The sequence below is a fragment of the Ogataea haglerorum genome, assembly GCF_019207285.1.
Source record: "Ogataea haglerorum isolate 81-453-3 chromosome Unknown 81-453-3_NODE_14_length_230722_cov_96.824488, whole genome shotgun sequence".
Lineage (NCBI taxonomy): Eukaryota > Fungi > Ascomycota > Pichiomycetes > Pichiales > Pichiaceae > Ogataea > Ogataea haglerorum.
In genome coordinates, this window is record NW_025065164.1 from 65,018 (window position 1) to 78,296 (window position 13,279).

At 50.8% G+C, this 13,279-nt stretch overlaps 9 protein-coding genes across 9 annotated transcripts; 4 read left to right on the forward strand and 5 right to left on the reverse strand.

Moving 5' to 3' along the window:
- Positions 1-76: 76 nt before the first annotated feature.
- On the forward strand, positions 77-1,765 carry KL911_004496 (uncharacterized protein; the record flags this gene model as incomplete). Its single annotated transcript, XM_043199793.1, has 1 exon — positions 77-1,765. The coding sequence occupies one exon, from the start codon at positions 77-79 to the stop codon at positions 1,763-1,765; it is 1,689 nt and encodes a 562-aa protein (XP_043052692.1).
- A 141-nt stretch (positions 1,766-1,906) lies between these two features.
- Positions 1,907-2,764, forward strand: KL911_004497 (uncharacterized protein; the record flags this gene model as incomplete). The annotated part of the gene is made up of 1 exon (XM_043199794.1): positions 1,907-2,764. One exon carries the CDS (start codon positions 1,907-1,909, stop codon positions 2,762-2,764), a length of 858 nt encoding a protein of 285 aa, XP_043052693.1.
- Positions 2,765-2,773: 9 nt separating this feature from the next.
- Positions 2,774-4,114, reverse strand: KL911_004498 (uncharacterized protein; the record flags this gene model as incomplete). Its single annotated transcript, XM_043199795.1, has 1 exon — positions 2,774-4,114. One exon carries the CDS (start codon positions 4,112-4,114, stop codon positions 2,774-2,776), a length of 1,341 nt encoding a protein of 446 aa, XP_043052694.1.
- A 43-nt stretch (positions 4,115-4,157) lies between these two features.
- Positions 4,158-5,246, forward strand: KL911_004499 (uncharacterized protein; the record flags this gene model as incomplete). The annotated part of the gene is made up of 1 exon (XM_043199796.1): positions 4,158-5,246. The coding sequence occupies one exon, from the start codon at positions 4,158-4,160 to the stop codon at positions 5,244-5,246; it is 1,089 nt and encodes a 362-aa protein (XP_043052695.1).
- Positions 5,247-5,269: 23 nt separating this feature from the next.
- KL911_004500 (uncharacterized protein) lies at positions 5,270-6,802 on the reverse strand (the record flags this gene model as incomplete). The annotated part of the gene is made up of 1 exon (XM_043199799.1): positions 5,270-6,802. The coding sequence occupies one exon, from the start codon at positions 6,800-6,802 to the stop codon at positions 5,270-5,272; it is 1,533 nt and encodes a 510-aa protein (XP_043052696.1).
- A 32-nt stretch (positions 6,803-6,834) lies between these two features.
- On the reverse strand, positions 6,835-8,364 carry KL911_004501 (uncharacterized protein; the record flags this gene model as incomplete). The annotated part of the gene is made up of 1 exon (XM_043199800.1): positions 6,835-8,364. One exon carries the CDS (start codon positions 8,362-8,364, stop codon positions 6,835-6,837), a length of 1,530 nt encoding a protein of 509 aa, XP_043052697.1.
- A 399-nt stretch (positions 8,365-8,763) lies between these two features.
- Positions 8,764-9,708, forward strand: KL911_004502 (uncharacterized protein; the record flags this gene model as incomplete). The annotated part of the gene is made up of 1 exon (XM_043199801.1): positions 8,764-9,708. One exon carries the CDS (start codon positions 8,764-8,766, stop codon positions 9,706-9,708), a length of 945 nt encoding a protein of 314 aa, XP_043052698.1.
- An 11-nt stretch (positions 9,709-9,719) lies between these two features.
- KL911_004503 (uncharacterized protein) lies at positions 9,720-10,520 on the reverse strand (the record flags this gene model as incomplete). The annotated part of the gene is made up of 1 exon (XM_043199802.1): positions 9,720-10,520. One exon carries the CDS (start codon positions 10,518-10,520, stop codon positions 9,720-9,722), a length of 801 nt encoding a protein of 266 aa, XP_043052699.1.
- A 31-nt stretch (positions 10,521-10,551) lies between these two features.
- On the reverse strand, positions 10,552-13,254 carry KL911_004504 (uncharacterized protein; the record flags this gene model as incomplete). Its single annotated transcript, XM_043199803.1, has 1 exon — positions 10,552-13,254. One exon carries the CDS (start codon positions 13,252-13,254, stop codon positions 10,552-10,554), a length of 2,703 nt encoding a protein of 900 aa, XP_043052700.1.
- Positions 13,255-13,279: the final 25 nt, after the last annotated feature.

Sequence of the window (13,279 nt, forward strand, 5' to 3'; positions counted from 1 at the left end):
ATAAATAAAACGCGTGGAAAAATAACAGACCGCATAGTATAAATTATATTTTGTTCTGGCAGTGTTCAGTTAAGTCATGTCATTTTGGGACAACAACAAGGACACCATCAAAGCCGGTGGTCTGGCCGCCCTTAAGGGGGCAGGTCATGCAACAGTGGCAGTGTCTAAGTATGGCTATCATGCTGGCAAAACGGCCTACAAAAACAATAAGAACAAGAATTCTGGCCAATCCGGGAAAGAAGACGAAGAAGGTTCCCAAAGTCCTCCTCCTATCCCACAGGTCAGAGACCCGCATTCTTTTCCACCGCCGCCAAAACATGTTGCCGTTGCTGGTCAACCACAGCCTAATCATCCGCAAGAGTATGTCCAGGTGCCCTCCCAGATGCCCGCCCAGGCCGTGACCTGCGAACAGCCGCAGGCGGCCCAGTATTCTACTCAATTCCAGCAGGCGCCTCTCCAGCAGCAGACCGTCTACGTACCTGTTGCACAGCCTGTCCAGCCCGTCCAGCCCGTCCAACAATACGCTCCTCAGCAGCAATATCAGCCAACCGTGGCATATCAGCCGTCGGTGCAATACCAACCCCAGACGCAGACTTGGCCGAACCAGCCGAACCAGCAACAAGCTTTTGTTCAGCCAGTCCAGCCGGCGATAATTCAACAACCAACACCGCCAGCTACGGCGCAAGAACCTATCCAGGCTGTTTCTCAGCAGCCGACGCAGTACGGGTCATCCCAGCCAATGGCTCAACCGGTTCCTTTGTCACAGAATCCCGTCCAGCAGCCCACCCCCCAGCCCGAACCAGCACCATCACCGCTTCCAGCTCCAGTGCCCACAAGGGACTATTCCAGACCTGCCATAATCTCTCCTCCTCAGAACTCCGCTCCATACGCTGCTACACCAACGACCTCAACACCGACTAGCGCTTCTGTTGTGAGCCTGCCTTCTGGCCCGGTGGCATCGGCGCCGGCACCGGCACCAGTACCAGCAGCAACGCCAGTTCCAACACAGGTGTATCTTCCAGAAGCCCAGGAACCAGTGGCGCCAGAGAAAAAGAACGGTTTGCCCCCTGTCGAGGAGCCCAAGTTCAAGCAGTCGTTGATGGAGTTCGACATATCCAAATATGGTCCTCCTCCTCCCAAAGCTCGCTTGACTGAAGATGAGCAGCGCAAGATTGAAAAGGAGCGCGAACTCAAGAAAAGACTGCAGAAAATGAAGGAAGAGTCGCAGCAGCGCGCAAAAATGAGCGCGCACCAGAACGCATCGATGGTTGCATCATCATCCTCAGCGTCGTCGGTCATGTCTCCTTCCAGCACGGGCACCAGGCCAGAGCTTCCGTCAAGAGTCAATTCGGAGCCTACAGAACAGCCCAAGAAATTTGAGCTCCCTGACATCTCGAAATTACAGCCTCCACCTCCTGTTCCCAGAAAAGAGAGCCTTGATAAAACCGTCAAAACTCCGCCAGCACCATCCACACGGTATCCAAAGCCGGCTTCAAGAACGGTTCCTACTCCGCCGCCGACTCTTCCTCGCCCAGAAATTGGCTCATCGGCCCCGCCTCCACCATCCAAACCCACACATCTATCTGCAAAATCCAAGCCCCCGGTTCCTAAAAAGCTGTCGAACTCAGAGGTGGCCGAAGCAATTGGCTCCAAGCAGAAGCCACCCGTTCCTGCAAAGAAGCCTTCTGTGGGATCTGCGTCTTCATCCTCCAACCATATACAGGAGCTGCAGTCAAAGCTGGCTGGTATTCAATTTAATAAGTGACGAGTCACTTTTCAACATGCAATCGTGCCATTTCGTCCCAGCCACTTCCTGCGAGCAAGAACTGTGTCTGTAGACAGTTAGTCCAGCCATCTCTAGAGCTGTATAAATTGACACGTTCAGACGATATGGTAGCAACCAACTATGGAGAAATTTGAGCTTGAATATCAACCAAAAAAAATCAGGGCTTACGCCGTTAAAGTTCTAAAGGAGCTCACCAAAAAGAAGACACGGCCTATGCTTATGTGCTTTCGTAACTGGGAGACCAGAGTCGGGTTCGGTGGGTCTGAAAATGAAGAGGAGTCCGATGACCAGACCCGTGTCCTGGTTTTCAATGATAAGTACATTTCTTTCTTGATTCCGTGGATGATGTCGTTCTGCTGGCATGTAGACGAGATAATGGAGGAGCTTGCAGACCTCAGAGACCTCAATACTGTAAGCAACGGAAAGCTGACCCTTGGCCCTGTTTTCTCGGTTGCAGAGCTTGTCAAGATCGATATGATTTTCAGACTTTTCACTACGATTGTTCCTAAACAGAATATGGAGCCGAAACGCCCTGTCTCCAAGATGGCTGAGGTTACTCTAGTGGAGCAGTCGAAGTCGACTATGGCCTTGAAATCATTGGAGAGCTTGAAGCGTGTTGAGGCTCCAGAGCGTGAGGAGATCTCGGAGCCCGCTGAAACTCAGGAGCCTGTTAGACGTCCAGAGCCTGCCAAAGCTGACACCAACGCTGTCTCCAAGCCGTCTGACTCTATCCCACCTGCTTCTTTTAGGACTCTCGATCCCTCCAAACATTCCAGGACTGCCAATCCCTCTGTTCCGTCCTCCTCTCAAAAGGTCTCCGGAACTCCCTGTGTCGACTACGAGTTTTCTGAGGCGGTGGCTCAAAAGCCAGTTCAGTCAGTGGGTACTGCTGTGGTTATTCAGAAGCCAATGTTTGACGACCTCGTCAACAAAATACAGGGTCTTCAATTGTCCATTGAGATTATGCAGAATACGTAGCTTTCAATATTAATGTTCGTTCCTCCAGCGCTCGATCATATTTTCAGCCCACCTAGTATACAGCAGCTCTTCGACTTCGTCGCGAGGACGTTCTTTTTCCAGGTTTTTGGGTATTAGTTTGTCCTTGAGCTGCTCGTTATCTGTCGTCATAATTTTCTTCATCACCAGCTTAAAGTATTTACAAAACACCTCTCGGTACTGTTCATCGGGGCTGAGCGCGATCGACTCCATCATTGTCTTTTGAAACAGTACTAACTGGTCGTATTGCGACGTCGAAAGGTTGTGTTTCTCGTTTATCTTGTTGAATGACTGGTTCAGTATGCGATTAAGAGTTTTTTTCAGCTCTTGGTCTCCGTTCTCACTGGAACTGCGTTTTATCGGCGACAACGGAACTTTGTGGAGTGGTCCTGGTTTCAGTGTACCTGCAGGTTCCTCCTTCAACGTTATGTCAAATAAAGGAGGCGTCTCCTCCTCCAAAGTTGGCGTATAGTAGCGTTTTTCGGTGTTGCCTGTTTCAAGGTCCCATTCGTGCTTGCGCTTAATCAGCTTGACAATTTCCGAGCGGTCGGCCTTGGCCCCGGAGAGGATGAATGGATGTCTGAGGAGCTCTTTGGCCGACGGCCGTTGCATTGACTCTTTATTCAAACAGACGTTCACAAAATTCCTGAACTCCTTACTGAAGCTTGAGTCCAGCTCCGGAGCTGGGTCCTCTGCAATTCTGAAGAGCACATCAAACGGATGGTATTGCGACAAGGGCGGCTTGCCGTATGCTAGCTCGATTGCCGTAATACCCAGCGACCAAATATCTGCAGAATACGTGTATGGCTGGTGGAGAATAATTTCAGGAGCCATCCAGTACGGCGTGCCCACAAAAGTGTTTCTTTTAGACATGTTGTTGGACAACTGGGTCGCGACTCCAAAGTCAGCAATTTTCACATCTCCTTTCAGGCTCAACAACACGTTGGCGGCCTTGAAGTCCCGGTGGATCTTGCCGTTTTCGTGCAAATACACGAGAGCGTGTAGCAGCTCGTGCAAAATGTAGCTAATAGCTTTCTCTCCAAATGGCCCGGAAATCAGCAGTTCTGAGCATGATCCGCCGTCCATAAGCTCCATGATGATCCACAGCTTGTATCCCTTCAGGAAACAGCCATAGTAGCGAGTGATGTTTGCATGCTGGCACGTAGACAGGATCTTGATTTCCTGCTGTATCTCGTTCAGCTCATCTGCGTTTTCCAAATCGACCTGTTTGACAGCCACCATTTTCCTGGATTCCTTGTCGAAAGCGCGGTAGACCGCGCCGAATGCCCCACGACCCAGTTCCTCGTACACCTCAAACTGTTCGGGAGACATAAAAAAATATTTTCGAGATTATTTTTTATCATTATATTTTATCATGTTCTCCAGACTACCGTGCCTGCGAGGAATTCGCTGGTTCGGCAACTTTCGTCCTCTTCGCAACATTGACAGCTTTGTTTTGCAGCGGTCGCTGGCGCCCAAACTGCTCGCTCCCACCACGAACACAGTTCTGTTCAAATGCATAGTCTTTGACTCGAACGGAAAGTTCAAAAAGATCGCATCCGATGTCAAAAAGGCACAGCTGATTCTGAAACATGACCTACTGCCCCGTGACCTCCGCAAAATTGATAAGGGCTACGACGACATCGTTCCGTCTATTTTAGTGCGCGAAAACTCGATCCTGCTCACCATCTTGCATATCCGGGCGCTGATCAAGGCAGATTCCGTCGTGCTATTCAATTACGACCAGTCGTTTTCCAGTGACCAGCTAATTTCCACGCTCTCACAGAAACTGCGCAACCAAGCAGACGACTCGCTTCCCTACGAAATTCGCGCCCTGGAAGCCATCTTTATGAACGTGATAGATAACCTCAACTCAGAAATGAAAGTGCATGTCACCGTGGTAAATGGCATACTGAAAGAGCTCGAAAGCGACGTCGACATGACCAAACTAAAGTATCTGCTACTAGTGTCCAAGAAACTGCAACAGTTCCAGCAGAAGGCCACTCTGATTAGAGACCTTATTGACGAAATGCTGGCCCATGACGACGAGTTGGTGGAACTGTATCTCACAGATAAAAAACTCGGCCACAAGCGGACGGCGCGCGAACACGAAGAGGTGGAAATGCTTCTCGAGTCTTACTCTCTGCATTGCGATGCCATTGTGCAGACTGTGGAGTCCTCGATAAGCAACGTGCGGACTACAGAGGAGATCATCAACATTATCCTCGACTCCAATCGAAACCAGCTCATGCTGTTGGGTCTGCGGTTCAGCATTTGTCTGCTGAGCTTCGGCAGCCTGCTGTTCATAGCTGGTGTCTACGGCATGAATTTAGAAAACATTGTGGAAGAAAAAGACTACTGGTTTGTCATTATATCCACGGCTTCGCTGTTAATCAGCGCTGTGATTTTCAGAAAATGTACAAACCGCCTAAACCAGCTAAAACGGATCCAAATGTCTAAATGAGCACATTCGGTACTGCTTGTGCTTCATCTTTTCGCCGTCGGATCTGCTCCTCCCTCCTTTTTCTTATCGATTAGATAGTCCTTAACTGCGCTGAGGCTAGTTTTCTCCGTCTGGGCATACAGGCTGCTGCTGGTTCTGTCCTGTGGGTTTCTTTTGTATGGATGTGGGCCGCCGTTTGCGCGGGGACCATCCCCCCAGTGGCCTCTGGTGTCGCGATAATCCTGGTTCTGCCAAGGACGACTTCCGTGGAATTCGCGTGGGCCCTTGTAGTCTCTGTAGTCTCTTGGCTCCCGCGAGTAGTCGCGGCCCCAATCGCGGCCCCAGTCGCGACTCCAATCTCTGTTTCCTCCCCAGCCACGCCTCTCTCCTCTCCAGCGGCTGTCATGCGCAAGATCCCTCCTCTTGCGAGGAGTTTCGTAGTCAGCTCCATAGTGCGAGTGGTCCAGGGACCTATTAGGCGGTCTTCCTGACCCGATGGACTCATTGGCACGTTTCTTTTCTTCCTTGTATCGTTTGATGTCTTGTTCGTGACTTTCCTCAAATTTGGGCAGCTCTTCGGGAAGACAGGCCACCGGCTCCATTTTGAAGAAATCCGACTCCAAGGCCTTAGCAGCGTTGAACCGCCTGCGTGGGTCCATGGTCAGCAATCCTGAAAGCAGTCGCACTGCCGCCGGTGTCATGATCGCTCCGAACTCGCTTTCAAGGGTGCGCGGGTAGTCCACATGTAAGTTGACGCCATTTCTGTTGATCACGTCTGCGTTCGGAAAGTTGTCCGGCGTGGGGCTTCCTAGAAGCTTGAAAATCAGGTCTGCTTGGTCCAGGTCACTTTTTCCTTCCAGAATAGGCTTCTTCTTGTACATTTCGCCCAGAACACATCCGATTCCCCACATATCCACTGCTGTTGTGTATTTTCGTTCTCCCAGCAGCAGCTCGGGGGGTCGATACCAACGTGTCACCACTAGCCCCGTGTACTCCACCAGACCTCCGCCGGCACCGGCAGCCGCATCCACAGGAGCCGGGCCGTGGTACCCTCTTGCAAGTCCAAAGTCGGCGATTTTCACCACGCCAAACCAGTCTAGCAGAATGTTGGCTGTCTTTATGTCTCTGTGCAGATAATGCTGATTGTGAATGTAGTCGATTCCGTGTAAAATCTGTTTCATAATACATTTGATTTGCGGGTTGGTGAGCCTGACCCGTGGGTTGTTGAGTAGCCCATTCAGGTCCGAGCTGATGTATGGTGTGACTGTGTAGAAAAAGCCGGGTTTCTTCGTATCCTGCGAGTTCTCGTGAATCATGTCTATTAGCTGCAGCACGTTCACGTGTCTGAACTGCTTCATGATCGTGATTTCTCGAAACGCCGTGATGGGGAACCCGTCCTTCGAGTCATGGACAATAAGTTTTTTAAGGGCGACAAGCTTGCCTGTGCTTTTTTGGCGCGCCTTGAAAACCATCCCGAACGTACCCTGGCCCAGCTGTTGAAGCACCTCGTACTTCTCCAGGTTGCTCATCCCCACATACCGGCTGGGCCGGCTCTGTTTTGGGACGTGTTCGGCCATCTATAAAACAATAATGTCGGAATTCTATCAGATTATTTTTCGCTTCTGCCATTTTTCAGCTTGGCATCCACGGAGTCTCTTAGAGACGAGAGCAGCTCGCGTTCTTCGTCGTCCGACGCCGTTTCTATATCGAGGTCTACGGCCTGAATGAACTGGCCAGGCTCGATATCATGATCAGCCAGCAGGCGTTGTGCGCCTGCCGAAGTCACCAGACTCTCATTAAAAGCCCATAACAGCACCGTGTTAGTCAGGGCCAGGCTCTCAAGAACGAGCTCGTTGTCGCTATCGTCTGCCTCTAACAGTTTCCACAGCCTGAGCACTTTCTTCAAACCGGCAAAGTCCTTGTGTATCAGTTTATTGGTGACCCTGATCCGCGCATCAGACCGAAACGGCAGAAATTTATAGAGCTGAGAAAGCAGTCTCAGGACATGAGGGGAGCAAGAGTTTTCTTTCGGGACTTTCGTCTCTAAATGTTTGAGCAGTGGCTTTAAAACGCCCATCTCCACCACCAGCGCTCCTGCCTGCTCGTCTATCACAGACGCTAATATTTTGAGACCGGCGTTGATATGGTGCTTGGAGATCTCGCTATTGACGAACAGCATCGCCAGCTCGAGTCCATCGTTCTCCAGAAACCGCGCCTTGTAGGCGTCAAAACGCAAAATGTAGGACAGCACTAGTATACAATTTTCCTTGAACTCGGTCGTCTCAGTTCCTGATATAGGCACTTTACGAAGTTTCGACCACGCCACCATCAGAGTCTCAACTAGATCCGCGTCGTTTTCTTTCTCAAAGCTTTCGATTTCGGACTGCCCACGTCCCACTAGCAGCTCTTGGAGATACTCCATCGCATACTGGCTGGTTTGGTCGATCTGCTGTTTCGTGGATTCAATTATTTCCAGAACTTTATCGTTCAGTTCAGTGCGAGTAGTCAGCGTCACATTTTCGAACTCAGATAAGGTTATCGCAAACCCCAAACATAGCGTGGAATATTGCTCACTTAACTGTCTGTCCGCAATTGAGTCCAGCCCTCCAAGAAACTTGCCGAGCAAGTCTCCGATCTTGCAATTCGTAAAAAACTGGCCTAGCACAGAACGACACTCGTCCCGCTCTTCTTCCACCAAGTCCACCAAAATCAGAAGAACCTGTTCACGCACGTCAATATTAGGATGGCTGGCAAGAAGTCGCACGACTTCTGCAAAAACAGGACTCGCTACCAATGCTGCGTAACACTGCGGGTAATCTTGTGCTTCCGCCAGAGCGATACTAATTTCAGACCAGGCCTTGAGCCCCTGAAATAACTCGAACTCGCTGTCCATCAGCTTGGTCGGGTCCGAAGAGTGCTTTTCGCGCATCTGAAGGTTGGACGTCACAAGCTCACCGAGTTTGGTAAGACTATTCTTGACCCACTGTTCGTTGTACTCCACATTTTTCTGTGGCCCAACCGCATCATCGCGTTCCAAAAATTCGAGCACACGCTCCTCACGACTGTGTGCTGGCCTTTTTGCCTGGCTGTCGTCGAACTCGTCCGAGCCGCGCTTCTCAAAGAGCCTGTCCACGTTCATTGTACACCCGTACACCAATAAGAACGTTTGGACAAATTACTTCGACTTTAATTTTTTCTAAGAAGATCCGTCAAAAATAAAAAAATAAAAAACCGTGCCACACCTTGCACCTTTGAGTCCGACCACAATTTCAGGACTCACGGGCTTCTGGCGTTAAGAGCAAGTGTTGGCCGAAGCCTGTGCTGCACCTTCTAACGAGGCCAATAGGGTCACGGGTAGAAGACGACAACGTTGCCTCAGATCCCCTGAGATTTCTGCTCCACCCCTTTGTGTGTGCTTGCTGCACAAGATCTAATTTTGCATACGGCCGAAATGGTCCTTATCTTGGCTTCGTGTAAAAAAAAGTATTGTTTTTCCTCTTTTTTCCGAGTTTTAGTACATGGAATATTAAAACTTGACATGTTGCAGCACTTGATTTTCCCAAACAGCGACCTGATGCTGTTCCGGCCGATAGGCAGCATTATTGAAGTGCTTGGCCCATGGGTTCGCGCCGTCGGCAGTACGGAGTCGCTTTTTGAGCAGTCCTTCACTGTGGACAAGTCCTTGGACAACAGCACTGTCAAGAAGTGCGCAGTGGACGAGTTCGAGTACGACTTCAGTGAGCCAAATCCTATGAACTGGGACCTAACAGAGGTCCTGAAACATCGCACCAAAGGCATCGCGTCGTCCAGCACTGCAGAGTCCACGTCGGACGCTATGTACTATCTCGCAGACCCGGAAGACGACTCTTCCGACGAAGAGGATGCCCTCGGAAACGAGTACACCCTCGACCATGAACACTTTTTACATTTCCAGAGGTTGGCGCAAGAATCTCTGGCTGCACGCCAAGCTGTTACCCCGCTCCCAACAATCAAGCAAGAAGATCCCGTGCTTTCTTCTTCGCAATCTTCGCTTCCAAGATCGTCGTCCGATGGGTCTGAATCTACGCTTGCCCACTCGCCCAACTCGTCGGAGTCGGACCAAGACTTGTATATCTGTGACATCTGTCATGTCTCGCTGAAACTGAAGTCGTATCTCACAAGACATATGAAAAAACATCGCGACATGCTTCCATACAAGTGCCCCTACCACTCCGCCAACAAGGAGGGAGACTTCAAGACGTCCTGGGGAGAGTACTGTGGAACCATATGTCATCCAACAGGTAGTTTTTCGAGAAGAGACACTCTCAAGATGCACCTCAAAGCCCGCCATTTTATTTACCCGATGGGGACTCGTTTCAAAGACAGAAATACTGCTCCTGGAAGATGTGCAGGCTGCTTCTCTGAATTTCCTAGCAATTCAGAGTGGATCGACAGGCATGTGCTCAATAACTCGTGTCCCGCGTTTGTAATGAGGTACAAATAGTCTAAAATCGTTTACATGAGAGCTAAAAATCCGCCGTCCACCATCAGACACTCTCCGTCCACGTAGTCGCTCGCTGCCGAACATAGGAAGACCACTGGGCCTTTGAAGTCTTCTGGAGTGCCCCATCTGCCTCTTGGGATCTTACTCAAGATACGAGCCTCTCTAGCTTCGTCGCTGGTGTGGAACGTCGTCATGTTCGTCCGGATGTATCCCGGGCCAATACAGTTGACGTTAATCCCGAACTGGGCCCACTCCACGGCGCAGCTTTTAGCAAACTGCAGAATAGCTCCTTTGGACGTAGTGTATGCCGACAGATTCGAAGCAGCACGGAAAGACGTCAAACTGGCGGTGAATAGAATCTTTCCCCTGATCTTCTGAGAGATCATCCGTCTGGCAACGAGTTTGGTGAGTTCCGACGGAACGAGCAAGTTCACGTGCAGCACTCTGTGGTACTCTTCAATCGAACCGTCCACAATGGAGTCGCGGTTGGTGATGCCGGCGTTGTTGATAAGGATGTCTATTTCTCCTGTAGGAGATGATTCCAGAGCCGGCCTGAAAATTCTCGCTTCAAGATCCTCTATCTTTACCTCGCCCAGGTCGACCTCGATAGTGCCTATCTTGGCTTCCGAACCTGGATATGACTCACGCAGAAGCTGCACCGTGGACGAAGGGTCGGTAGCTGGTCTGTGTGTCAAAATCACAGACGCTCCCGCCTCGTACAGAGCCTGCGCCATGGCCTTGCCAATGCCGTTGGTGGCACCCGTGATAAGGACAACCTTGCCCTTGAGAGAAAAAAGATCGGAAATCGGCATTAGTTATTTTTTACAGCCACGCAGCCAATAATTAGGTAGTGGATAAACGGCTTATCAGCTTGTCGGTAATTGCTCCCGCCAGACGAACACCGCTTCTGAATTTCCCAACAGCAGAAAGGTACTTGCTGAATAGGCGAAGCTTGTTGGTGAGGTAGTTGTCGCGCAACTTTTCCGAGATGAACTCTGCGCTCTCGGCATCTACGTCCCAATCGGCAAGTGTTTCGGTTCCATGCAGTACAGATGCCGCGTACCGTTCTTGTATCTTTTCAACATGGAATTGGTGTTGGCGAAGGAAAAGCAGTGCAGATCCCAGTATCGGGACAGAGTTGCACACTCCGACCGAACAGAACGATGGGTACTGCACCCATGGCTCCGTTGTTGGTTGCACCGTGGACTTGGCCACTAGCGACTGATCCGTGCTGAAACATTCCTCTTCTGCGTTCGCAGAACATGGACCCACGCTTACAGGGAACATTGTGTCCATCCGAAGCGACTCTGTGCATATGCCTTCACCCAGCTGCACCAAGGAGGCGATATCGCAGGCAGCCCGCAGGCAAGTGACAAAAGATTTCCACTGCCGAAAGTCCGTCGGAGAAACCAGTTCAGAGGCGTCTGGGAACGGAATAGGAAAGTCATTCATTAGGGCAAGGGGATTGGGACACTGTGTCGAGTCCTTTGGACGCAGGGGAAGCAGTGACCAGCAAAGCGAGGAGTGCAGGATGATAAGGGAGAGCTTGTTCACGAAACAGGACAGCAGGACGTTGGCGTCGATCAGCAGACGGTTGTTTTCTATAGTGTAAGGACAAAAACTAGGAAGCGATGCCATCTTCTGCAATTGCGAGTCCAGCTTGATGACGTTTTCTGTCAAAAGCGCATTTTCGGCAACATTGTCCATCACTTCGTCCATATAATGACAAGATAAAATCAGCATCATCGAGTTGGGCATTTCGTCCCTTCCCGGATGGTTCAAATTGACACTATCTGAGCAATGGACTTTTTTGAACGCAGATTTGAAAGACTCCAAAGAAGCCGACCCTTTATAGTACACCATATCGTCCAAAGGTAGCTCCAGTTGCTCAGGCAGCTTGAAAAATCCATGCTTATGGTAAGGATAGCCATAGTTGGCCCGTCGGTATGTCTGGAACTTGTACACGTTCCACACGCAGCGGATAAGCAGTTCGCGGTCCTTTAGCTGGCGGCCTGTTGAAATGTCAAGCATCTCGTTGTAGTCCGCTTGTGACTTCCGTTTTAGCACATCGAGATATCCAGAGCTCCTTATCAGACGGTAGCAGCGATGCAATTGGTCATCCTCGCCAAAGGTGCAGGTCATGGTCAAAATCAACAGCTCTGCTTCTACTGACAGGCAGTGCCGATATTTGGAGCAATTCTGTAGCCAGTAACCCTCGTCAAGAAACTTCTTGTCCTCCACCTCGTTCGGGCTAATATATCGGACAGTCATCTCGAAAATCGCACTCAGTATCGCAACATTTTCGTCTGTCAAATAAAATCTCCCCAAAAACTCGTTCAAGTTAGGCAGCACCTGGTACGACAAATGGATGTACTTGTAAAACAGCTGTACCACTGTGCATATGACGTCCCACGACGGCAGTCCATATTTCTCGAGCTCAGACTTTGTGAATTTCTGGTTTTTCGGTGTTTGGTCACGAGAGGTCGTAGCAAGGCTTGCGATAGACATTTGATCCTCAGGAGGATACTGGCCCTGTATCTGTTTCTGCAAATTGACCCAGTCCTCTGTATTCCCCGAATTTTCGTCCACGCTATCCTGTCCAACGGCGTGGTTCAAAGGTGGTAGCAACGTGCTCTTTCCTGTCTGTTCCTCTGCTGCAGATCCTGAAACACGGCTGTCGCTATCCGAATACGACAACGGCGACCGTCTTCCGGGCGAAGGAGGCGGATAGAACCCGTAAGGAACCCTGTGAGGGTCGAAATACGGATCTGAATGATGGTGACGCAGATGGCGATGGTGATGGTGATGGTGGCGGTGCATGCGATGGAACGGAGGATGGTACGGAGAGAATGCTCCTGGAGGCGGCGGAGGAAGAGACAGAGGCCCAGGAGGCCGAAGCAAAGGCGGACCGTGGCCTGGAAGATGTGGACCCGGCGGTGGAGGAACCGGAGGATGCCCGTAGTAAAAGTAGGGCTCCGAGTAGGGCATCTCCTTGGACGGGTATTTGCCGCAGCGCGACTCTTTTGAGCCAGCCCACTTGCCCGGATCGTCGTATCTCGCAAACGGAGGTGGCAGGTACTTGGAGCCAAACTTACCCGGCGGAGGCTGGTGGTGAGCGGGTCGGAAAGATTCTTCGGCGTCGGAAGCGAACATGCTGGGAGTGCTCTCTGTGTCGAATCGTCGCTCCGGATCGAAGTGTTGGCGTTTCAGCGACTGGTCGTTTGCGAACGACGAGTAGCCGTGAGATTGAGTCGTGGTCGAGTCGACGGAGATGTTCTTCCTCCTGCGGCCACCTCTCTTGCTGGGCACAAACACGCACTCGGTGCCCGAAGCGGTGCAATTGGAACACTTGCCGTAGCTTTTGTTGCCCGACTCGTCAGACTTCAATTCGCCATCACATTTAATTTTCTTCTCTCGACAGGCTAAGCACGCTCGTTTGGCAACATGTCGCCGCTCCAAATGGTGCTCAAAGAACTTGATGGAGTCTTCCGTGACCGGCTGCTGTCGGGCCGCTTTCGGGGACCCCGAAGAACTGCGATGAGACATGTGTTCTCCTCTAACGCGGATGTTA